Source organism: Onychostoma macrolepis, chromosome 03, assembly GCF_012432095.1.
Source record: "Onychostoma macrolepis isolate SWU-2019 chromosome 03, ASM1243209v1, whole genome shotgun sequence".
In the NCBI taxonomy this organism is placed as follows: Eukaryota; Metazoa; Chordata; class Actinopteri; order Cypriniformes; family Cyprinidae; genus Onychostoma; species Onychostoma macrolepis.
This window is the reverse complement of record NC_081157.1, coordinates 3,275,210-3,301,863: the sequence shown is the minus strand read 5'-3', so window position 1 is coordinate 3,301,863 and position 26,654 is coordinate 3,275,210. Positions and strand designations below refer to the sequence as shown.

The following is a 26,654-nucleotide window of genomic DNA, read 5'->3' as shown; positions in this document are numbered from 1 at the left end:
ATTCACAGGCTGGCTTTCCAAAAAGAAAAAAAGGGGGACATTTTGACATTTAGTGCCAGTTAATATGCATGAACTCTTGCATCCAGTGAATATTCTTAGTTGAACAATATTCAAACTATTTCCAAACCATTTAATGAAGCTAAAATGTCTAGAACAGTATCTTTTAGTACATCCAAGCAAATAAATTCTTACATTTCTTATCAAATGTTATTTTGGCATCGCCTTGTCAAATACAAAACTCTGAACACTGCAACATACCAAACATGTTTGAGATCTTCTGACTGAATATCCGATTTAGACATGAAAAATGTAGAAAAATTGAACACTAACTCCAGTAGAAATATGGCATCTGATATTATTTGTAACACAAACTTAGACCATTCCAAATCCATAATCTGAGCTCCAGATAGCAGCTAAAATATCTCTCTCAAAGGCAGCATAGTCCTTGTAATGACTAGGAAGCTTGAGAGTTTGATAGCATGTGGAAGACTTGGGTAGGTTTCCATCCACCACCTCAACGTCTAGGCTCCTGGGCAGCACATCCCATCCAGTCCAGAATTTCATTAGAAACCGCAAGATATTATAAGAAGCTGCATTAAAAAAAAAAAGTGCACCTCAGGAAACATAAAATAATTTTACAAATCCAGATCATGACCCCATTTTATTTTTTTTATTGTAGGATCTAAAGCTAAAAGTCAGTTAATTTCTCATATACTTACAATTTCCAATGAAGGTGCGAAGGAATCCGGTGAGCCTACATGTGTCTTCAAGAGAGGCCTCGCTGTCTTCATCATGTGTTGGCCAAATTATCCTCTCTAAAATCATCTGACACATCGACAATATAATCATTACTAAAGAATTGTAGAGCTCAACAACACTACATAAATGGTCCATATCTTACCAGTGGGGTGTACACTGTATCACGAGTCCTAGGAAAGAGAAGAAGAAGAGTGTCTTTCCTCTCAGTCAGCAAAGGCCAGATCAATGTTTCCTTCAAACCCCGCCGTAGCTGCTTTACTTGCTTGGAGGTTCTTTCAAGGACCTTAATAATTTAATTTGGAATGGAAACATGCATTACATTTTTAAACTTTAAAGGGTTAGTTCACCCAAAAATGAGAGCTTTTTGTCGTATCTGAAAGCGTTAATTATCTTGCTGGCAATGCAGGCCTCACTGAGCCATCGGATTTTATCAAAAATATCATCCGAAGATGAACAGAGGTCTTACGGGTGTGGAACGACACGAGGGTGAGTAATTAATGACTTAATTTTCATTTTTGGGTGAACTAAACCTTTAAGAGTATTCCATACTCACTGCGTGAATGAGCAGTTTGTCAAGCAGCCATCTTCTGTTCTCTGACGTCACACCAGGCAAATCCCAGGACACTGCAAGGTCTGTAATAGCCCTCTTTTCCTCCTCTGATAATTCACCTGTGCCTTTCAACTGGTCATAAAATTATAATAACTATATACACTGCCTAGCCAAAAAAAAAAAAGTCACTGTTTGGATTTTAATAGGCAAATACTTAAGTCAATATTGTATTGACAATGCAAGAGGTGAGCACTCTGTAAAGTCTCCAGCACATCCAAACGACTTTCACTGAGGTTAATGTCAGGACTCAGAGGTGCCAATTCATGTGTGAAAATGATTCCTAATGGTCCATTCCAACCATTCTTTCACAACTTGAGCCTAATCAATCTTGACACTGTCTTCTTGGTATATGGCCATGATGAGTCTTCCTACATGGTTGTTTAAGAAATGAAAAGCTACACACTCCATCAATTAGTGTTAGAAGAACTGCTGGCAAACATAACATGCTAGAAACATAATAATCACTGCAATTATGATCTAGCCATAGTATCTGAAGTTGCCTATTAAAATCTAAACAGTGACTTTTTTTTTTGGCCGTGCAGTGTTTTTGTTTTTAAGTATTTTTTTTTATTCCCAGCTAATATATTTAACGAAAATTAATAAGAGTAAAGATTAACTTACCATCTCTATTACTTGACGCACATCAGTGTCCACACAGTCCAGTATATCTATGGTGGCTGTTTCAGGGGATCCACCAAAAAGCACGTGGATTATTGCTGGGCTTAAACCAGTTAAGCATGGACCACCATGCAGGAATGAGTGCCCCATCATACGGCCTGCCACCACAAAGAAGTCACTATCCAGAAAACTCTCTATATAATATAATGTTTAATGCACTTCATGTTGTTAATAACAACAGCTAAAATACATTTACTTACTCTTTGTATTTTTATGTCCATATGGTACTTTGATTATGCTATTTAAATCAATGTGATAGACGAGTTAGGGCAAAAGTAATCTAAAAGAAGTCTGATTACATTATTTAAAATGTGTAATGTAATGGATTTCATTGCTAACTACCCAGCTCTGTCCCTGTCTGTGAAACGGGACCATAATGTTTGTGCTTGTCTGTAATGTTTTGAAATGACCTTTTATTTGTGAACAGGTTATCCATCAGTGGAGGACACACACTAAAGAAAACCATATGGAGAATATGCTCCAAGGTTTTTGGTCCTGTAGCCAAACAACTGAACTGGTGTGGAAGGGGAGAAAAGCACTGCGGTCAGGCCAAAACTGTGACACCCTGGGCTGGTGTACTGTTAATCTAAAGTAAAACTTTTTTGTAGAGACGGGGTTTTATTTTTATAACTATGTGAATTTACAGATACAAAATGGTTATGCACAAGTTGTAAAAGGCTTTTATTTTGTTATTTCTCATCGGACAGTTTTTTCATATTAATTGGTTTATTTATTTATTTATATCAGACCGTTTTAAACTTATTATTCATTTATTCATTCATTCATTCATTGACAGAGAAACTGGCTCAATAAATGAAAGCTAAAGATTGCTTTTCCTCTGATCTGTTTTAACACACTATTACCGTAACGCGTAGTATATGCGTGCACCACAGACTAGCGTGGCGGCTAGAATGACCGTGTTTTTCAAAGGCAAGGCAAGGCAAGTTTATTTATATAGCACATTTCATACACAGTGGTAATTCAAAGTGCTTCACATAAAAGGAAGTGAAATAGTCATTAAAAATAATAATAAGGAATTAAAAATAATAATAATCACAACAATAAAAACAAAGTGATTTAAAAATTGATTTAAAAAGAATTTAAAACATTTAAGAATAGAAAATGATTATACATAGTGCAATCAGTTCGGACGTAGCACAGTGCTCATTCAACAAATGCACAGCTAAACAGATGAGTTTTGAGTCTGGATTTAAATGTGGCTAATGTTTTTGCACATCTGATCTCTTCTGGAAGCTGGTTCCAACTGCGGGCGGCATAATAGCTAAAAGCAGACTCCCCTTGTTTTGTGTGAACCCTTGGTATTTCTTACTGACTCGATCCTAATGATCTGAGTGGTCTGTTAGGTTTATATTCAATGAGCATATCTCCAATGTATTTAGGTCCTAGGCCATTGAGTGATTTATAAACGAGTAAAAGTACTTTAAAATCAATCCTAAATGTAACTGGAAGCCAGTGTAAGGACCTGAGGACTGGTGTGATATGCTCAGATTTTCTGGTTCTAGTCAGAATCCTGGCAGCAGCGTTCTGGATGAGCTGCAGCTGTCTAATGGTCTTCTTTGGAAGGAGACCATTACAATAATCCACCCTGCTGGTGATAAAGGCATGAACAAGTTTCTCCAAGTCTTGACTGGAAACAAAACATCTAATTCTTGCAATGTTTTTGAGATGATAGTATGCTGATTTAGTTACTGCTTTGACATGACTACTAAAACTAAGGTCTGTCTCCGGAATCACCCCGATTCTTGACTTGGTTTTTAGTTGATTGACCCCTAGACTCAAGGTATGCATTCACCTTGAGAACTTCATCTTTGTTTCCAAATGCAATGACTTCAGTTTTCTCCTTGTTTAACTGAAGAACGTTCTGGCACATCCAACAGTTTATTTCATCAATGCATTGGCAGAGGGAGTCAACGGGGCTATAGTCATTTGGAGATAAGGCTAGGTAAATCTGGGTATCATCAGCATAGCTGTGATAGGCAATTTGGTTCTCTCATTATTTGACTTAGTGGGAGCATATACAGGCTAAACAAGAGTGGTGCAAGAATTGAGCCTTGTGGGACTCCGCATGTCATGGACGTCCACTTAGACTTATGCTCTCCTATACTCACATAATAACCTCTCCCTTCTAAGTATGACCTGAACCATTTGAGTACCATCCCAGAAAGCCCGACCCAGTTTTCCAGTCTCTCTAGAAGTATGTTATAATCAACAGTGTCAAATGCAGAACTAAGATCTAGTAGTACCAGCACTGATATTTTGCCAGAATCAGAATTGAAGTGAATATCATTTATTATCTTAATAAGCGCGGTCTCTGTGCTATGATGTGCTCGGAAACCAGATTGAAAATTGTCCAGGTATCCATTTGAGTTTAAGTAGTTGTTCAGCTGATTAAAAACTACCTTTTCAATAATCTTACCTATGAAAGGAAGATTTGATATTGGTCTATAGTTGTTCAACATTGTGTTATCAAGATTGTGCTTTTTCAGAAGGGGCTTAATGACTGCAGTTTTCAGGGAGTTTGGAAAAGTCCCAGAAAGAAGTGAGGCGTTCACCACTTCTAAGAGATCTGCTTCTAAACAGTTAAGCACACTTTTGAAAAAAGATGTGGGAAGTGTGTCAAGATAGCATGTTGACGATGTAAGGTGCTGTACTATTTCTTTCAAAATTTTGCTATCAATTGCTTCAAAAACAGACATAGTCACTTCTTTTTGAAATTGCGGTCGAATCTGTGTGGCCTCTGCAAAACTAGATATGCCAATCTCCTTTCTGATATTATTGATCTTCTCAGAAAAGAAGGAAGCAAACTCATTGCATTTGCTATTGGAGAGCATTTCACTGGGAATCTGACTTGGGGGGTTTGTCAGTCTCTCCACAGTAGCAAAAAGAGTGCGAGAGTTGTTTAAGTTAGTGTTTATAAGGTTTGAGAAGAAGGTCTGTCTAGCTGTGGCTAGTTCCACATTGAAAGCATGAAGGCTGACTTTATAGATGCTATAGTGAATTTCAAGTTTTGTCTTCTGCCACATCCGCTCAGCTTTTCTGCATTGTCTTTTCATACTCTGAACTGCTGTTGATTTTCTCCATGGTGATTTTTGTCTGCCATTCTTCCTGCAGACCCTTGCCGGAGCAATATCATCAATAACATTCTTAACTTTTGAGTTAAATGAATCCAGGAGAAGAGTCTGCAGAAATGCTTGGTGTTAAAGATATAGCCTTCATAAATAGCGCACTAGTGTTCTCGTTAATGCATCTCTTTCTGACAGAGACAGATCTAGATTCAGTGTTAACAGAGATCAATATATCAAAGAAAATACAGAAGTGATCAGATAGTGCTACATCCTTAATGACAATCGATGAAATGTTTAGACCTCTACTGATGAGTAAATCTAGAGTGTGTCCACGATTGTGTGTCGGTCCATGCACATGCTGGATTAGGTCAAAAGTGTTTAAAACAGTTATAATTCAAAGTGGAGGCTGGCCTGACCGCAGTGAGAAAAGCGAAGGGATCAGGAAAACAAACATAGGAGCACTCCTAATAGGTACATCCAAAACGTTTTCCAATGTACAGTGTACGGGTAACACTTAACATTAAGGTTCATATTTAACATTAGTTAACGTGATCTAAGAATTAACAATACTTTTACAGCATTTATTAATCTTAGTTAATGTTAATTTCAGCATTTATTAATGCATTAAAATCATGTGCATGCAATAATTTTAAAGATGGAACTGTTGATACAGCTTAATAAAGTGTGATTACTCCTTGTGAACTTTTCATACAGACTTAGGCCTACATAATATCTTTATATATTAAGATGCATGTGCCTACCAGCAGATACATGCCGTTTAAACAGTGTAAAATTTTGTTTCATACACACAAGAGCATTTCAGAAATGGAAACTTTTGTTTTAACATTAACACAATTAGGCTAAGTGACCGAGAACTGTTGATGAACCACAAAATCTGCTGTTACCGCGACTTGATTAAACCACAGAAACACCTATCCCAGCCGGCACACGACCGACCTTCAACGTTGAAATATGGTTGAAATAAGGTTAGTTCTTGTTTCAACGTTGAAACAATGTTTAATGCTTAACGGTTGAAAACCAACCGGTACATGACCAACCTTCAACGTTGAAATATGGTTGAAATAATGACAGTTGTTGTTTCAATGTTGAAACTACGTTGAAATAATGTTTAATGCTAAATGAATGAAAAAGGATAATAAAAACACTTATAAATCAACTTTTTTTTTTTTTTTTTTTTACAATATCTGTATGTTGAATCACTTAATGCATCATGAATTTTTATCATGAAACCTTCTGGTATAAATATTATCAACAACAATAAAACTAAACGCATTGCGCTGCCTTACCACGCTGAAACAATTCCTATTGGTTATTTAACCTTATTTGCTTTGATCATGATGGGTTAATCTGGCTGTCATTCATGAAACTGGCCAATGAAACTGTGCGCGCCATTTTAAGTTTGAAAATTTGACCGTTATCCTGACCGTCTTTCTGAGTCATTTTTTTTCAAATAGTGCACTATTTGAGGGGACAGCCATTTTAAGTGGTGTTCGAAACCATAGTGAATGTTCTCGAGTGCACTCATTCAATCCCACAATGCACCGCAAAAACGAGTGTGCAACCGATGTACACTCAACGGCTAGAGATAACCCATAATGCACTGTGAGAGTCACGCGCCGAATGAATTCCCGCGTCTCGCCAGAAGATGGTGCCCGCAGCTGAATCATCCATTCATTTATTTTAGAAGCGCTTGTCCACGGCATAATACAGCGTAATACAACAAAGGTACAAACTAATTGCAAATTGACTATTAAGGTTTATACATAATTTCCATGACAGAATTCAAGATAAATCCTTCAATCTTACTACTGGAGCTGCCCATTTAAAATGATTATTAAACAGCAAGCAAACTATGCAAAAGCGGCAGTCCTTCCGGTGCACCGAGTGTCCGAATTCACTCATTTTCATTCACTCCTTCAAGTGAACTGTATGAGTGGACCAGTGGGGATTTCTTTAAGACTACAAGGGAAGCTCGGCTTCCCCTATATTGTCAAAAAATTAATGGTCAAATATGTACTATTGTGTTAACATTTTATTGACTAAAAATGCATTAGAACACGTTCATCTCGAAGACGAGTTCATTCAGAATCAGCTACATATAGCAGGTCAGACTCGATTTCCTTCTCATACATTCCCGTAGCGTCAGTGTATTTCTCTGTTGAAGCCCAGCGTCCATTGACTTCAATGGGGCTGCTTCGAACAGTTTTTTCAGTGCCTCAAACTAGACGGTCATTGGATAAATGCTGCGATTATGTCCCGCCCACGGACGCCAGCGTCTCTGGGGTGAATGGAGGAGTGGCCTGGACTCCGGCTTCATGCGTGATGATTGAGGGTCTGTCGAAGACTGCATCTCCTTTGATTGACAGCGATTTTGTCCTATAAAAGTTGCTGACACTGAAGCTATTCGAGCTCAGTCCCATCGCTGCTTTGCACTTGGTTCTTATCAATCATTATATATATTTTTTATTCATTTATAATGTTATATTTTAATATACATGCTGCTAACTCGGAAATTTCAAGATATGCGAGCAAAAAATGCTCCTGACACTTAGGCAATACGACACGAGCAAGAGTGCTGTTTTTGTTTCGTTTTGTATTCGAATCCAAATCCGCGTTGATTTGGGCGAATCACTGATTCACTGAGCCATTCATAAAAACAGTCATTTGATTCGCTCCTGAAGGATTCAGCCGTTTTGAAAGAATCATTTGAATGACTCAGTGATTCAATCACGAACTTCTGCCACCTGCTGGCCGTTTTTAAGTTTCCCGTCTAAAAGTAGGCATATTACATTATTTTTCAACATATTTCTATATTCAGAATTTAGTATTTAAAACATTAATTTCATAACATTATTTATACAACTATAAATGAATAAATGCCACATCTAAATGTCACTTCATGCAGCTTCTGTGCAGTGCTAAGATGAGTTTTGTTTAGATCATTTCATGGATAACAACAGCCAGTCATTCATTCACATTAATTAAGTATTCAGAGAATAATATTGTCTGTTTTCACTTACATCTATTTATTTATTAAATTTTGATTAATTTTGTAGAATTGAATTATAAATTAAGCTGGTATAGTAGCGTAAGACATTTTTATGGTATCGTGACAACCCTATTATACACCACATTCCTTGTTTCAGTTTAACCTAATTCCCACATTTCCTCCGTCGAGTTTAATATCTTTTTTTTTTAGATTGTTTGTTCATTCATTCATTCATACAGTAGGCTAGGCTAGCGTCACTGGAAAAGACGCCTAGTTGGTACAGCAGGGTCACAGAGCATTTTCTTGAAAAGGAACGTAGGGCAGAATTTAAGTATAAATAAATGGACAATTTTTATGATGTAGGCCGAAAATGAGCTTCCCCTCTTTGAAAGACCAGCAGCCGCCACTGGAGTGGACTAATGTAGGGAATAGTGAATGAGGGTATAGGGAGCGATTTCGGATACAGCCTTGGTTTATACTCGACGCGTCCGCAAGTTCGCTTGGGTGCGCGCGCCAAATATGACGTCATCGCGGTGTTAGCGGAAGTTCGCTTTGGGTGAGCGCGACCTCATTTCGCGTGGCGGTGTGCACGACACTTTTTGTGACCGAGCGAACAGTTCGCGCGGCGCCACAGTCAACATGAACAGCTTTGAAGAGATTTTGGCTGAACAGGCAGGACAAGCAGCAAACCAAGACTGCTTGAAGTGACACGTTTAACAATGTTAATTCGTGAATCTAAATAATTATAAAAGCTTGTTACAACAACATCAATATGTAATATTTGTATAGTTGCAGGGCTCGCAAAATTTCAAAATTCCTGGTAGCCCTTCGGGCAGGTACTCTTCAGATTTTGGTAGCCCGAAAATTTATTTAACTAGCCCAAATTAAAAAAAAAAGAAAATCAGATAGGAGTTTAAACGTCAATCAAAAATATTTTCAATACCCAAATATAAACAAATATGAAGGAAGGAATCTTATTTCACTATTTACAGGGTCTGCGCAGAATTTTAAAAAATAAATTTAAGGCAATTCATGACCCATTTTAAGAGCTGCACAAGTAAAATGAACACAGAATGAGCAGGGTTGGACAATGTCTATGGTAACATACAGTATTGAGCCATAAAATTACATGATTTACAGTTCAGATACAGGTTTTCATGTTAATTTAAGGTATTATGGTCAGGTATTATGCTAATTTAAAACTTATAAATATTACTGTCTTAATTGTTTAAATTTTTAAAAGGCACATTACTTCTTTCTCATTTACAACTCTATGTGTTTGCTGCGTAAAAAGTTGATATTTGCATTGATCTGACCATAAACAGCAAGAAAGGCTTATTGGAAATGCAAATTCATTCTCTGCCACGAGATGGCGCTTTAGGAGCGCTGAAATATTGCGGTTTCCCCGGAAACGCTGTACACAAAGCAGCTCATAAACGCTGCTTTATCAGGAATTATAGGTAAAATGAAATTAAATTGCCAACGACACGTTTCTGAGGACAGTCGGTTCCATTCAGATACATTCACATAAAGACATCCGCGCCGCGTTTTGACTTGAAACGTGCAGTGCTCATTATTTATTCAATGACATCATTGCCTTTTGAAGTTTAATCCTGCCGTATCGCGACTCTTGTCTTTCAGTCCCCAACTGTAAGACCTCTAGAAATTATAATTAAGACATTTCTTATACCATTTAACGTATTTAAAACTTTAAGTGTGATGCAACTCACTTTAAGAGATTTTAAAGACCCGCGGGAGATCTGTATGTAAGGTAGCCGTCGGGCAGGGTGGTGATACATTTTGGTAGCCCGACTGGAAAACACAATAGCCCCGGGACGTCGGGCTAGCGATTTTGCGAGCCCTGAGTTGTAACAGAATGTTCCGAAATACCTCACATTTAAAAAGTGCCATTAGCATTTTTCAAAATTGTCATATAATTTAATTGTTTGCACTTTAAGTTGACCCATTCTTCTTATTTTTGTGGACTTATATTTTCTTTGTAATTTTTATAATAGTTTTAAAATAATTATTCACATATATGCCTGTAGCACTGTAACTATAGCAAAGTATTCTATGCACCACAAAACAATGTGTCTGTATTATATTGTATTCAGAATAAAACAATATTTATCAACATTGCTGTTTTGAACTGTTCTTATATCTTCTCATTTTATATAACATAACAAAGACATCACATGGGTTAATCTATGGCAAAGTACATTTTGCAGTCCCTAACCTTTATAGAAGTGTTACATTTGCAAAACACTGTAGGGTTTCAATTTATATACATTATAACATTAATCTTGTATTTGAACAGTTACACCTACTTGGGCCTCAACGTGGCAATATTTTTGTCTAACTTGTACTCTAATAATGTGGTCTAATTTGAAATGTTAGAATAAGAAATAAGACATCCTGTAATTCCAACACTTTCAAATAACCCACATACTGTTAGCTATACTGCATTATGCACAGAAATGAAAGAGTGAACAAAAAGTTTGATGTAAAATTGTATTAAATCAACAAACAATAGTCCAGCAACTATCAAAGCTGCAACATATAAAAATACAAATATAAAGGACAATAAACAAGTGTGTAGTCTCTGTAAAATTAGTGTGGGACTGTAGTTCGTATTTGTCAACACAAACATCTTTAGCATTATTATTTACTTTAAGCACCCTCTCCTGATGACAGAGTCCTGTCCTGACGTAATTCCGGTAAAATTCCTACTTCTCTTCTACTTCCTGCAGATTTAAAGGACGATTTCGTTTGTGCGCCCTGAGGGTGGGTTGCACCAACAAGGATTAAGCTTAAATCTAGATTAAATTAAGGTTTATCTAATAATTATGTTGCACCAAACTTTAAACCTTGTATAAAAATAAGCAGGTTTACATTTAAACCATCAGTTTGATCCTGGATTTATTGTATATTTAAGATAGATTAACTTTAATTCTGTTGCTCCATAACTTTAAACTCAGATTTAAATCTCAATTAAGGATTAACTTTAAACTTACAGGTGAGGAGGTTTAAATACAATAAAGTGCACTTACAGTTACAGTATGTGGCTGATTGAACAAAGACAGAAACAGTGGGTGCGTCGTCAGGTCTCAGAAAGGTGTTTATTATAAATAAAAATGAAAATTAAAGCGCACTGAGCCCGCAGATTGTGAGGGTTGTGGCAGCCTGTAGTAAACTCGCGTCTGCTATCGAGTCCGGGATGTGAATCCGTCACTTATCTCGGTGCATCTCGGCGTAAGACAAAAGAAAAGAAGACAGGATCACGGCCGCGCCTCTCGTTTTTCATGGCCGCTCCACACGCGTGCTGGACGGCGATCAAACGGAAGGGGCGCCGCTGTCATGAGCGGAGATAGTCATTCCATGAATCATGCCAGTTATTTTCTCTTATCTCAGTTGTTTTGTCATAAGCTATACTCCATTAATTGATACAATAAATATATATTTCCAAGATGATCAAATCCGTATGCACTGCCTCAAAGTTGTATTGCTTGTTTGATCAGCCGTTTGATCAACGGTCTCTCTACGTAGCGTTTTATAAAGACAGCGGACCTTTTACAAGTTTATTTCCTTTATCGACAAAAGCAATTATGTCAGAGACAGAGGATAAGGAATATTAACATTGTTACTAATTAATTACATGACGAATCCATCATGGCGGAGAAAATTAATCGTAAATGGAGGTTTTAATCGCAGGTTAGAATTCTAATCCCCGATTTGTTAATCTCAGTTTAAAATTAAGTGGTGCAACACAACTCGATTTAAAATAAAACCCAGATCAATAAATCCTCGACTAGCTCTAAACTTTGCTTAATTTAATCCTTCTTGGTGCAACCCACCCTTAGTCTCTCGGGGAAACAGTTTGTGGCTTATGTACTGCACAGGTCTGCGGTACTCTCCTTCACCTTGTAGTAGAACTGCCACGAGACCAACCCCTGAGGCATCAGTCTGTACCGTGAATGGAAGATTGAAGTTTGGGCTTTGTAAAAGGGGTCCTTGACCCAAACAGTCTTTCAAGTCCTTGAAGGCCTCCTGACATTCAGAAGTCCATACCACTTTCTGTGGCTTGTCTTTCCGTGTAAGGTCTGTTAGCACTGCAGCTCGACTGGAAAAGTTAGGTATAAAACGTCTATACCAGCCAAGCAAGCCAAGAAAGGATCTCACCCTCTTTTTTGTTGTTGGTAGAGGACAAGAGCGCACTGCATCAACTTTGTCCACTTGTGGTTTTATGACGCCTCCTCCCAGCACATAGCCCAGGTAGGACACTTCAGGTTTCGCCAGGTTACAATTTTTGGCATTGACCACCAGTCCTGCATTTTGTATTCTTTGAAACACCTCTACTAAGTGATGCAGATGTTCCTTCCAGGATGCACTGTGAATCACCACATCGTCGATATAGGCAGCCACAAAGTCCTCAGTCCCAGAGAGCACTTGATCCATCAGCCACTGAAAAGTAGTTGCTGCTCCGTGCAGTCCAAACGGCATAACCTTAAAATGATATAGCCCTGATGGGGCCCGGAAAGCAGTCAGTTCCCTAGCCGTATCGGTCAGTGGCACCTGCCAGTAACCTTTACACAGGTCTAACGTGCTCAGGTACTTGGCCTTCCCCAAATGTTCCACAAACTCATCGACCCTAGGCATGGGATATGGGTCAAAGGCTGAGATGGCATTTAGTTTTGAAAAGTCCGCACAGAACCTTAACGTTCTGTCCTTCTTCGGTACAAGTACGACAGGGCTGCACCACTCGCTCTTTGATGGTTCAATCACCTGAAGATCCAACATGGACTCTACTGACCGTGCCCATAACTGCTCTGCCACCGAACACTGCCTGTCCAGTCACGGTCTGAGCAAGTTAACTCTCTGGGGTCAACGGTATCGTTGGCGAGACGAGCTCAAATACTGATTTTGGTCATACAGATAAGTTTTATACATCAATTGAAACTTTGAAGTGTCTATTTTTTTTCGGGTACACTTACAATAAAAACAAATTGTTGTGATTTTCGCAAAAATAAAAAAAAACAACAGGATGCACGTTGTGCCTTCTCTCTCTTAGGTGAGTCCATTCTGAAACGCATCTGAAAATTAACTGTAACTTAGCGAATACCTGTCACACAAACATGAAACACATGTCTGCAGAAAGCTTAGAATGTCTATTTTTAAATGGTGTTAGTCAAATCGAACATAAATATTCTCAGTTTATTTAATCCGTATGAATGTGTAACGGGGCTGACGAGACGTGAGACGTGCGGATCCATGTGCAAGCTTTTATTTAAAGGCATAGTCATAAATACAGGCAGGGTCGAAACAATGGCAAACAGGTATGGCAGGGACAAGACAAAGAGTAATCCTAGGACAAGCGTGGGTCGACGATCAGCGAACAGTATCCAATGGGGCAAGGCAGAGAGAATAATCCAGGTACACGAGCTAGAATCCAAGAGAGGTGCAAACAGTGTCCAAACGGGTTAATCCAGGGAACATGGGCTGGAAACAAACACGGGAAAACAGGCAAGGCAAGACTAAGTCAATAAACTGGGCTCCGTAGAGTAGCTATCGCTGGGAGAGTGATAAATGCATACAATACTCGGCAGTGAGGGAAAGAAAGTCCAGGGTTATATAAGGCATGTAATCAGTGTGTGTAGGATCAGGTGTGCGTGTGATTAGTGCAATCAGCCGTGTGTGCAATCAGTGCAATGAATGATGGGAAATTGAGTCCAGTTTGAAGTATGGTGTGAGAGTCAATGTGGTGAGCGAGTGACCTCTGGTGGTGAATGAACGGAAGTGCAGGGACAGGATTCGTGACAGAATGTAAGGAGAGGTACAGTCTATCTCATCTCACTTCATTACCGGTAATCAGCTGAGACCGCCACACCCCCCACGCGATTCACATGGTAAATAGTTTCGGCTTCACACACGCCCCCACCCCCTGGTCAATGCCATAAAAAGCGTGGCGTTTTTACATCAGATTCACTGAACGTTCATCGCGTTTTGAGGATGGCATGCTACTCCAGTGAAGAGGCCCTTCAGAAGATTTTGGACAGCGAGGAAGAATTCACCTTTTCCTCTGAGGAAGATTGCAACTCTGACGACGAGCGGTTGCATTTTGGACAGAGAATTGATCCCGCTGAGGATTCTGAGCAGTAAGTTATTTAGTGTTATATAATTCTTTGTCTGATCATATGAAATTTATACTTATTTTCAGACTATACTTTGAATAGTTTTGGCTAGCTTTTTCAGCTGGACATTGCCTTACAATGTCACTTGCAATTGTTCGTGTATAGATGCTCAAGTGTTAAAACCAGTCGACACCCCAGAAGTAGCCAAACAATGTTGAATGGAGCAACGGGCCCACATGCCCAACAGAGAAACCTCTACCAACACAACTCAGGCAAGTCGGTGCCGCCACAAAAGCAAAGCGACACCGCAAACATCAGACTTCTGGTGACGTTCCATCAGAACAGAGGGCTAACAACCACCTGCTGCCCCCCTGCCATCATCACTAGGTCAGTCTGAAACTCTCTTCACACTACAAAATCTCCATAACAACTCCCTTTGACCCCTGGAATTACCTGCACTCTCACCAGTGAGAGTTTAACCCAGCTGTTCCACACTGCGGGTACCACAGATAGCTTACTGGCTAACAACATCAACAACCATCTGACCCGGACCAACTCACTTCAGGACGACAGGTGACACTGCCTCGACACCTGCTGCACAAGCTCGAGGACCCGCACCTTGCTACAGCCTACATCCCCACAGCATACCACCTGACAGCATCCACCACGGCACCACAACCACTCCTGGAGGCAATCAACAGCCCGAGAGCCACCACTGTCCCCCAGCCATGAGTGGCAGGTGCGTGTTTGATTGTTCTGCATCTTTAACGTCGCTCGCTGTTGTCTATTGGACGGACAGCAACGTTCGAAAGGGGAGAATTATGTAGCGTTTGGACCGATTAGACACACAACTATTTGTTATATTTAACAAATCTCTTATGCCCCCTCACACAACCAAAGGGCCAACTATGAGGGTCTATAGACCCTTCCCCCAAAATGCATCTAACACCTAAGAAAGGCAGAACAGGCCTCTGGTTCCATAGCAACCAATCTGATAACACAAGTTTTATTGCTCAAAGGAATGCGGGTAGAGCAACACTCAATTAATTCCCCCTTAGGAAAATGCACTCTTCTCTAATTAATTCATAGAAAAACCTTTCTGTGAATGAACACACATATCCTTCAGGTCATTGTGTATATTATTACTGTTCTTGTATATGTTCTTGTGTATTGTATACTGTTTTATGCATGCTTACAATAGATCACTAGTTAAGATCACCTCACTCATAAAATGTTTGGTCTCTATCAATTCATCTTCGGATGATCTAATTGAGAATGAATATTACATGTTGATACCTATGCAACATATTAGTGTCCTAAGAATCTTTAGTAGTTTGTGCATTAACCCAGGCGAATTACCTATGCAAACTACCATGTTCAGAGACAAAGAGTTGTAAAACTTTCCCTCCAAAAGTTCAAGACACCATTGGCTCTTTGACACCCCAGAGGTATGACCTCTATAGCAGATAAAGCTCTCACATCAGTGACGCCCCGCCAGTCTGCGGTTCTGTTAGATCCTAAGAGGATGAGATGAGGATGTGAGCTCTTCTGGACCCTTAAGCTTTGCGCCAGGCCTTGCGGCCTTGACTTTCCATTCAATCAAAGCTCCTCGGATCTCAGCAGATCTCTTTCTTAGCTCTTTTTCACTTTCTACCTGGGAAGAACATTTCTACCTCAGAACATCTTTGGAATTCATCACTCTTCAACCTGGAAGAACGTAATCGGGAGTCCAAAACCTTGAAACCATTAAGACTTTCATCCGAGACTGCATTCCGGACACTCGTCACAACCAAGGCAATGCAAGCATCGTACATTTATCTAAATGAAACAGAGGTTTAGTATAAGTTATTGACTCCGTTATAAACGGTGCTGATGGTTTTACTCAGGTGATTAAATGACTCTTTCCATAACTGCATTCTCTGGTTCCTCTAATGGCTTCATTCATCCACTTTAGCTCCCCTTTGTGAGTGTATGTTTTTTTGTTTGTTTGTTTAGATTAGTTGTGTGTTAGCGTTTAGTTAATAAAAGTTGTGTGCACAAATTACATGAGTTTCTGGTTCTGCCTTGCAAATTAATGTCTCTTTACGATTTTGACCCTCGCTACATGCTCTAATGCAGGGGTGTCAAACTCATGTTGGTCTGGGGGCCGCATACAGCTTAATCGGATCTCAAGGGGGCCAGACCAGTAAACTCATAGCAAAATTACATAGAACTAACAATAAGTCCACTTTTTTTCTTTGTATTAGTGCAAAGAAGAAGTAAATTATAAAAATCTTTATATTAAATGAATTGTCCTTTTACAAAATATATTATGAACAACCTAGTATGTGCAATTTCAACAACACTATTACTCAGTTTCACATTTATTTAAGTGCATTATGCATAACAACTGATCACAGTTATTGTACAATGTCGCAAAACATTTAGTCACAGTTTTGTGGAACTTAAAAACACTCTCCTGCATGTTAACAAAAAAAAATCAATTTTCCAATTCTGGGAATTAATTCTGAACACATGAATTGACACACTTAAAATCTTAAGTGGCAGCTGTTTTAAAAAGAAAATCTTTGTAAAATTAGCAAATTTATACATATTACATAAGTATGTATGTTTTTTTAAAACAGAGGTTTTTTTTTAAAGTAAACAAATTTACTTTATCAATTTGCCCCTGAAACTTGGCATCTTTTAGCCTGCACAAGTGCATCAAAATCAGGCATCATGTCCTGAGTAGCAGTAAATTTTAGAATCTCATTTAAGTGCTTATGTGTGAGCTTTGATCGCAGCTTAGTTTTATTAATATTCATTACTGAGAAAACTTGCTCACAAAGGTAGGTGGTCCCAAACATGCACAACATTTATGCAGCCAGTGCTGTTAATTTAGGATAGCTTGGCAGGAGATACTGATAAAATGTGTCCAAGCCCACAGAGGCAAATTTGTCCTTCAATTCTACACCACACTGCAAATCAATTATTTCAAATTGCATGTCAACGGGCACATCAGACGCTCTGACTGTGAATGGTGAGCGAAAAACTGCGAATTCTGTCTCGAGTTCGCTAAAGACCTGAAATCGTTTCTCAAACTCCCTCAGCAACCCTGAAATCTTGTCTTTGTACTGTCTCACGTCAGGATTAACGCTTGCTGCGCACACATCTCTTAGACAGGGAAAATGAGCAGGGTCACCGCTTGCCATCTGCGTCTCCCATAACGTGAGCTTTAACTTGAATGCACGTATGCTGTCATAATACTGTGTTACAATTTTTTTGCGTCCTTGCAACATTTTGTTCAGATTATTCAAGTGCTCTGTAATATCAACCATAAATGCAAGGTCCTGCAGCCATAGTGGGCACTGTAATTCCTTAACAGGTTTACCTTTTCCCTCCATGAAATGTCCGATTTCCACACGCAGATCAAAGAAGCGCTTCAGCACAGCACCTCTGCTTAACCATCTTACTTCAGTGTGGTATGGCAGACCATGGGTAATGTTACAGTCACTGAGAAGGCTGTCAAACTGACGATGATTGAGACCTCTGGCTCGGATGAAATTAACACTTCGGACAACCACCTCCATGACATGATCCATTTTTAACGACTTGCAGCATAAGGCCTCCTGATGCAAAATGCAATGAAATGTCCAAAAATCATCCCCTCCATTTGCGGCTTGTACTTTCTCTCTAAACTTTGTCACAACACCTGCCTTTTTCCCGATCATTGACGGCGCACCATCTGTAACCATGCTTACGGCGCAGGACCAGTCCGCCCCGACTCTGTCCAGCGCTCCAACGACGGAGCGGAAAATGTCCTCAGCTGTTGTGGTGTCGGTCATAGGCACCAACTCAAGAAACTCCTCTGTGACAGTCGAAGTTTCGTCAACTCCACGAATGAATATGGCCAGTTGAGCGACATCCGTAATATCAGTACTCTCGTCAATTGCAACAGAAAATGCCAGAAATGACTCCACTTTGCGTTTCAATTGGCTGTCCAAATCTGCCGATAGTTCCGAAATCCTGTCTGCCACGGTATTTCGTCAAGCTAATATTGGCAAAAGCTTGTCGCTTCTCAGGACACACAATTTCGCAGCCTTCAGCATGCAATTTTAACGAACTCCCCTCGCAGTACGGCTTTGATGCTAATGCGATTTCGCTAGCAATTAGGTAGCTGGCTTTCACTGCAGCATCACTGGCCTCGGCTCGGGTGAAAACAGATTGCTGTTTCCTCAGACCCACCAACATTTCATTTACCTTCTGTCTTCTCAGTTCTCCGTGCAAGCTGTTGTATTTTTCGCCATGCTGAGTTTCATAGTGGCGCCGAATATTATATTCTTTAAGCACGAAACTTGCTGCGTGCACACCAGGCACACTGGTTTCCCATTCACCTCCGTGAACATATAGGAAGAGGTCCATTTTTCTTGAAAAATCCGACACTCTGTGTCCACTTTTCTCTTTTTTTTTGACAAAGACATTTCGCTGATGAGGGTGCCCAACAGAAAAGCGGGTAAACTGATAGAACCAAACACCACTCAGATCCTGAAGCTCAGAGCTGATGGCGCGCGCGACTGTATAATGTGACGACGTAAAAGCGTTGGGGTGGCGCCCCGCGCCATCAGCCAATGATTTGGCATGATTCTATAAGGGCTTCAGACCCCACTGCGTCTTAAAGCTAACGCCACACAGACCCTGAAGCTCAGTGCTACCATCTGCTGTTAGTTCCGCCGAAAATGAAAATGATTTTTTTCATATTGCAGATTTATCCCCCGGGCCGGACTGAATCCCCTGGCGGGCCGTAAGTTTGACACCCCTGCTCTAATGCATTAATAGGAAAGTATTTTCTGTGGCCACGGAAATATCCTTCCTTAGAGTTGATATGAACTTGTACTGAATGTTCCCTGGACGAACAGATCAGTTGATGGCAATTTAATTCTGCTACAGTTATTACTGTCAGCCGATATAAATAACTGTAATTAATCATAATTAATTGTAATTATTTATATACATTTCTCTTTTGAGCTAATTTGCTACAGTAACTAGCCCAACACTGTCACTTACTATTATTGTCAACAAAGACTACACTGTTAAATGCCATTCAAGAACATATACTTTTTGAATTATGACCATGTAAACACTATTATTATTATATATAAATATATTATTATCATTATCAGTCACCATGCATAACAAAGGCCATGCATGGCCATGCATAACAAAGACAACAGTTTTTGTAGTGTCATACAAGTACATGTTGAAGTGTTGCGTCCCGCAGTTCGAAGAATGAAACAAAGACTTGGAGTTTTGATGCCAGAAAAATTAGATTTTATTCGGCCGAAATAAAACCGAAGCTCTCTCTCTGCAGAAAAAGCTTCTCGACTGCCCTTTGTCTCTGGTTTATATACAAGCCATTTAAGGCGGATTCTAATGTTAAGTCATATGCATACATTTCACTTGTGTATGTAATTCTATCTGTCCCAGAGGAGAAGAGACCCTCTAGACTTTGTTATGGTAAGGGGGAGAAAGCCCCCTCCTCATTTCTTCCAGATGTGCTTGCCACGTACACATATTGACACAAAGGCCTTCAGAATATATTGGAAGATTCACTAGATACCTTATAGGCAAAATTTACCTTGATTATGTCGAAGTAATGCTGATTAATATCAATAAAAATCCTCTACAATGTTTACAATGTAAACTCAATTACATCTGTAAAATATTATGTCTGTGCACTTACTCAGTATGATTCTCGATCGCACTGAAAACTGAACGACACCCGCATTTCCCTTTGCAAGGTGCTGATGAAGGCGCGCGTGATGCAGCCACGTGCCTAAAAAAACCCCAAAATTTTTAAAAACTGTTAGCGTACATTGTCCAAAGCAAACCGATGGCCAACTGATGGACACAATGTGTGTCTATATCTGCTGATGGCCCATAGGACGGACAAATATCTGTTGATGGGCTGTAGACCACGCGTATTTACAGCATTTCAAACATTTACACCTAAGACATTTGTGAATGCCATCCACCAGACATACAGTATATTAGCACGTAGCAACCATTTATACCTAAGAACAGATATTTTTAAACAAGTTATGTTGAAACTACCCCAGACTGGGTGAAATACATTACAAACACAAAGATATTCAAAGCAGATATTCCAAAACATCTATGCATTAGGCATGATAGTATTTTAGCATGACAGTGTTATAAGCTAGCCAAAACTGAACGGAATATATTACAAATTCATTTAGAGAGTATCACATTACAAACCCAGAAAAGTGCTATATAGATGCAATTATTAATATTAATTATATAACGTTGCGTTAAAGGTATACTGATAGATTACTAATTAAATACTTGTAGCATTTTTAGTACAGTACACTCTGAAGTACAGTCTCAGTAAACTACTAGTTTAGTAGTTTTATACTGCAAGTATACTCGTAAGTTTTCTTTAAGTGAACTTTACATCATACCTTATGTCCCTGTTTATTAATTTGTATATAATTTATATAATTTCATATTTTGTTATATGAAAATCTAAACATACATCAAAGAACAGGGTATCTGCTTGTAAACAATTACGCTTTATTCTAGCTTCATGCATTATTTTTATAAACACTTGAATGTGAGAGAGGATTGTGGGTAGAAAGTAATGAAAGAATGTAGGGAATTAACTTGTTCACTCAGAATTCGGACAGCACTACAAAATGGCAGTAAATAAAGTGCATTATATAGGGTATAGGGAGCGGTTACAGTCCTACAGCTACAGTCTTAACAAAGAGGATAAGTTTATGAATCATTAATGTCCGACAAGTGATAAAAAGTGGTTTGTTTATTCTTTCTCAGAGTTGAGAAACACATGTGTCACTGATAACTAAACAAATCATGCTACATATTTGCTTTGTATGGAGAAGGGCATGTTAATTATTTATGCTTTATGACGTGTTGTCTCACAGTTTTAATTTACATATACATTCATAATTAAAATTTTTTCATCTGCTGTAGCAGATTATTTTATTTAAGGTGTTTTCCAGGGAACTGAAGATGAATGTTTGATCAGTGTGTTAAGAGAAAATGATCAGCTGAAGACTAAAGAAAGAGGCAAGAAAACAGAATATCAACATGTCCAGCAGACAGGGCAGAGGTGAGAATCATAGAATAATCGGAGCATAAATTAATGTTCAAGTACATTTTCATTTAATTCTCTGTCAACACAATTACATATTCTTGAATTATTTCTTATTGTTGACAAAATGAGAGCATTACATCATAAATGTAACATCTGTGGTAATTTCTACGGAAGTTCTAAGCGGCCATGCATTATACGTTTTTTTTCCTTCTTGTTTTCTCGTGATCACGACTTAATTTTCTTGTGATCTCGACATAACAAAAGTTGTTTTGTCGTTATCACGACTTATTTTTTCTCGTGATCTCGACATAACGAGTTGTTCTCAAGTTACACAACTGCGCCAACAGGTGGCAGTATAGAACTACGATTGGGGAGTTGTAACAGCATACTGTATGCGTTTGGGACAGAGGACCTTCTTAGGCTATCTATAATTTGTGCCATTCATTACTGACATTTAATTAACTTATAAATGTTAAATGCTTGAACAAATATGATAATTTTGCTTGAAATTTTATCTGTTATCGTTACGTTACTGCTGCACGACTCATCACTAGCCCATTTCTAATGTGCATCTTTCTTATTTTTAATCTTTATTGTTAATAAATGTATATTAATAAGATATACATAAGTGTATAATTTAGTTCAGTGATGTTATACAGTGTTGTAGCCTAATCTTTTGTATTTTCTACATTTGTTTGTAAAACACACACACAGCAGCAGCATTAAGCTTGTTACGCACATGATATCCTACATGACTAATAAAAATCACAAACAAATTATTATAATATATTATTATATATAATTTTATTTTATTACATATAATTTTAAACAAACAAGGAAAATGAAGTGAGTTTAATCCAAGCTGTTTAAGATTTTTAGAATAGTTCTCTGCATTCTTCTAAGGCGCTCCGCCTGCACTTGCAGCGTTAAATGCTTTGTTGTTGGACCATTTAAACATGTTAATTACACAAATAAAATGTTTAGCGTAGCTTAACTCTGGACAAAATCAGCAGTGTTTGATTAGCCTATTTATTTTATTGTGGACGTCATTTCTATATCCACAAGATACAGTATAAGCAGTGTTGGGGAGTAACTAGTTACATGTAACGGAATTAGGTAATTTAATTACAAAATAAAAGTAATTGTAATTAGTTACAGTTACTAAGAAAAAATGTGTAATTAAATTACAGTTACTTATGAAAATGTTAAGGATTACAAAGGGGGTTACATCTGATTTTTTTCACACACACTCCCACATACAGATTTAATTGATTTCTTTCATAAATTGCAGTGACTGCTCTAAAATATGAAACACCAATGTTTCAGAAGTTTATAACATGCTTATCCAATAACTCTTATATTTCCTGTATGGGTTTATGTATATGCTTTATTTTTTTAAGATTAACTGTTTTTATTCTAAGGCATTGTTAGATTCCAGTGTTTCCTGTCATAACTATGCAAATATTTGATTTTAAAAAAACAGTATCATAGCTATTAAACTATTTCTTGTTATGATTTTAAATCTGTATTTAACCTCAGAATGATCTAAAAGTAAGTCTGATTTTGTGTTGGCTGTGCTTCAAAGGGGACATCGAATGCCCATTTTCCACAAATTGGTATGATTCTTTTGGGTCTTCTCGAAATGGTCTCAGTGGTCGTGAAAAACAACACCCTTTTTACCTTGTCAAAAACAGCTCTGTTCACAGCAACTCATTTCGCTGCATATCTCGGTAACACTTTATTTTGATAGTCCACTTTAGACATTCTACTAACAGTAAGTAACTTTGCAACTACACGTCAACTAGCAGTCATTAGAGTATTAGTAAACTATCTGCTTAATATCTTCTAACATTTTATTTTGATGGGTCTACAACATACAACACACTGACTATGAGAAACTTTACAAGTATATGTCAACTTATTCTACTAACCCTAAACCTACCCTACTGAGAGTTAGTAGACATGTAGTTGCAAATGAATGAGAATTAGTTGACATGTAGTTACAAAGTTACTTATAGTTAGTAGAATGTCTAAAGTGGACTATCGAAATAAAGTGTAACCAAATATTTTTGCCCTTTCAACATTTTGTGAATTGGATTTTTTACAGTGTACATATGCTGCAGTATTATTGAAGTGGGAGGAACATCATAACTAATTTACACAACTGTTAAAAAGTCTGGGGTCAGTAGGATTTTTACATCTTTGAAAGAAGTCTCTTATACTCACAACTCAAAAAACAGTTAAAACAATAACATTGTGAAATGATATTACAATTCAAGAGAACTGTTTTTTTTATTATTTGAATATGTTAAAATTGTAATGTATCGCTGTGATCAAAGCTGAATTTAACATCATTACTCCAGTCTTCAGTGTCACATGATCCTTCAAAAATAAATCTGATTTGCTGCTCAAGAAACATTTCTGATTATTAACAATATATAAAAAAAGATGTGCTGATAAACATTTTAGTGTAAATTTAATGTTTTTTTTTTCAGGAGTGATTTTTAAATAGACTCCAGACCTTTAAATGGTATTGTACAATACTGTTCTAAAGTTTACAGTCAGTGAGGTTTTTTAATAAATTCATTTTTATTCAGCAAGGACGCATTAAATTGATGAGAAGTGAGAGTAAATATTTTTGTTTCAAATAAACACTGTTCATTTTAAACTTTGTTCATTAAGGAATCCTGAATAATACACACAAAACAAAATACAAATCAGGAAAATTTCCTGAGCAGCAAATCATTATATTAGAATGATTTCTGAATAATCATCATGTAAAACTGAAGAGTAATGATGCTGAAAATTCATCTTTGATCACAGAAATAAAATACATTTAAAATACATCACTCACTCATGTTTGGATGTCAAAACCTTCTTAAACCCTTGTGCGTTCTTCGGGGTCTTTTTGACCCGCAAATGAAGTTCGCTAAATTTTTAAAAAATGTTCTCTTTTTCCAAATGGCATGAGACTTCGTACGGCGGTCAACACTTTCTAGATGTACAAATAAAAAATAAAATTGGAATGATTTCTTGATTTTATGTTAGTGTGAAAAAAATAGTTGCACTTATGGTCTTTGGGTTCAAAATTATTATTTTTTTAAACAAATGTAATTTTACTCTGTTTATTAATGTTTTTGCTCCACATTTGTGTAGTTTTTGGAAGACTTATGATATCTTTTAAATTTATATAAATAAATTAAAAGACATTTTTATATAGGTTTGTATACAAAAAACAGCTTTTTATGTAAAATTCACTTCATAAAAGACCCACATTTCTAACTTTCATTCATGGGGATAACATGGATCATTTGACATTGTCGATGTGTCAGTATCACCAATTTATTTTTGTGGTGGCTCTGCATTTCAGATTATTTTATTCGACAAATTATAAAAGAGCAGTTTTTTAGTCTCACAAATTTATTCATCTGTGTTTGTGTGTGACTGTGTGTGTGTTCACAGCATGATCGTTTTGCAGTATTGAAGTGTACCACTTCATTTCTGTCCATGTGTGTTCTGTGTTGTTTCTGATTTTGAGGATGAATTTTGTCCATTTTCTATGCGGGGTTTCTTCAAATAAAATAATCCAAAATGCAAAACCACCACAAAAATAAATTGGTGACACTGACACATCGACAATGCGCACACACACACACACAAATAAATTTGTGAGACCATAAAAACCGCTTTCTTATAATTTGTCAAATAAAATAATCCAAAATGCAGAACCACCACAAAAATAAATTGGTGACACTCACACATCAACAATGCACCGGAACGCACGCACGCACACACACACACACACACACACACACACACTTAAAATTATAATAATTGAAATAAATGATAAACTATTGGTGATACTGACACATCGACAATCCACACACACACAATCACCCCCACACACACAAACACACTTTTAAAATTATATGAAACAGATGATTGAAATAAATGATAAACTCTAAAGACTCCAGCCTTTCTCTTTGTAACATCTTGTCGAGGCTTGATTCAAATCATAATGTAACATTATTGAAAAATTGATTTTTTTCAGTTCTAAAAATGCAAAACTTTGACAAAAATCATTTTTATTGTTATAATTGTGATTTCATAATATGTAGATATGAATCCAACTGAAAAAAACTTGTGAAAAGATATCTTTCAGTTGGTCAAATAGCAAATAGTAAATAGTGGAGCTCTGCAGCCATCTAGTGGTAAAAATTATTATTTTTTAATTTTGAAACTGCAATTTCCAAAATATGGACAAAAATTTTACACTAAACCATGTCAAATGATCCATGTTATCCCCATGAATGAAAGTTAGAAATGTGGGTCTTTTATTAAGTGAAATTTACATAATTAGCTGTTTTTTGTATAAAAATCTATATAAAAAATATTTTTTAATTTATTTATATAAATTTAAAAAATATATCATAAATCCTCCAAAAACTACACAAATGTGGAGTAAAAACATTAATAAACAGAGTAAAATTACATTGGTTTAAAAAAAAACAATTATTTTGCTACAAAATTACATTTTGTTGCTTGGGACCCCAAAGACCATGAGTGCACAACCCAAAATGGAGACCGCACAAGGGTTAACATAACTTTAATAAAGACTTGTAAAAGATGCATGGTGATATGCATTTTTTCACTACATATTTGCATATATGAAGTGATTTAATGAGCTTTCTCATGCAGCTTACCTCTGTTTCTATCTCTGTCAGCAGCTTCCTTCAGACATTTAGATATCTTGGAGCTTCTCTTCTGTTGTAGAAGTGTTACTCCTGAAACCACAGAACAATTTTTATCAATAATTGTTTGCCATTAAATATCAAATCACGTTTTAACTAGATTCAGGTAATACATGCTCCTTTAAGTGACGTCACCGATTAACAGTAAAGTTACAGCACATATTTGAGGCTAAATAAATTCATCTAATTCCAATAACCCATTGACAAAACCTTTACAAAGCTATTAAAATCTCCCAACTGCACATACATGTGTGATGAAAAGTCAAAACTTTGATAAATCAGAGCTCAATATACAGAGTTAGCATACATCGTCTGAAAACAGTTGAGATGCTAACGGACTTTTTCGAAGACACTAAACCGTCTTTATGAAGTAAATATTCAACAGAAGCGTATCAATTACAAGAAAGAAAAGTGCCAGGAACAGTTGTATGTCATATTTGTGTGATTTTAGGGACTAAACTCACCTGAAGACGGTGAACACAGCAGCGAGAGACGCAGTGTTGCAGCTGTCAGTTGGA

General features: G+C 37.5%; 1 protein-coding gene across 1 annotated transcript; it reads right to left on the bottom strand.

The window, feature by feature from the left end:
* Window positions 1-26,654, bottom strand: LOC131536783 (uncharacterized). The gene is made up of 7 exons (XM_058769908.1): window positions 26,601-26,654; window positions 26,089-26,169; window positions 1,991-2,145; window positions 1,313-1,441; window positions 902-1,042; window positions 720-825; window positions 1-590 (listed from the first exon to the last, which is right to left on the bottom strand). Exons 3-7 carry the CDS (start codon window positions 2,138-2,140, stop codon window positions 373-375), a joined length of 744 nt encoding a protein of 247 aa, XP_058625891.1. The 5' UTR covers window positions 2,141-2,145; window positions 26,089-26,169; window positions 26,601-26,654; the 3' UTR covers window positions 1-372.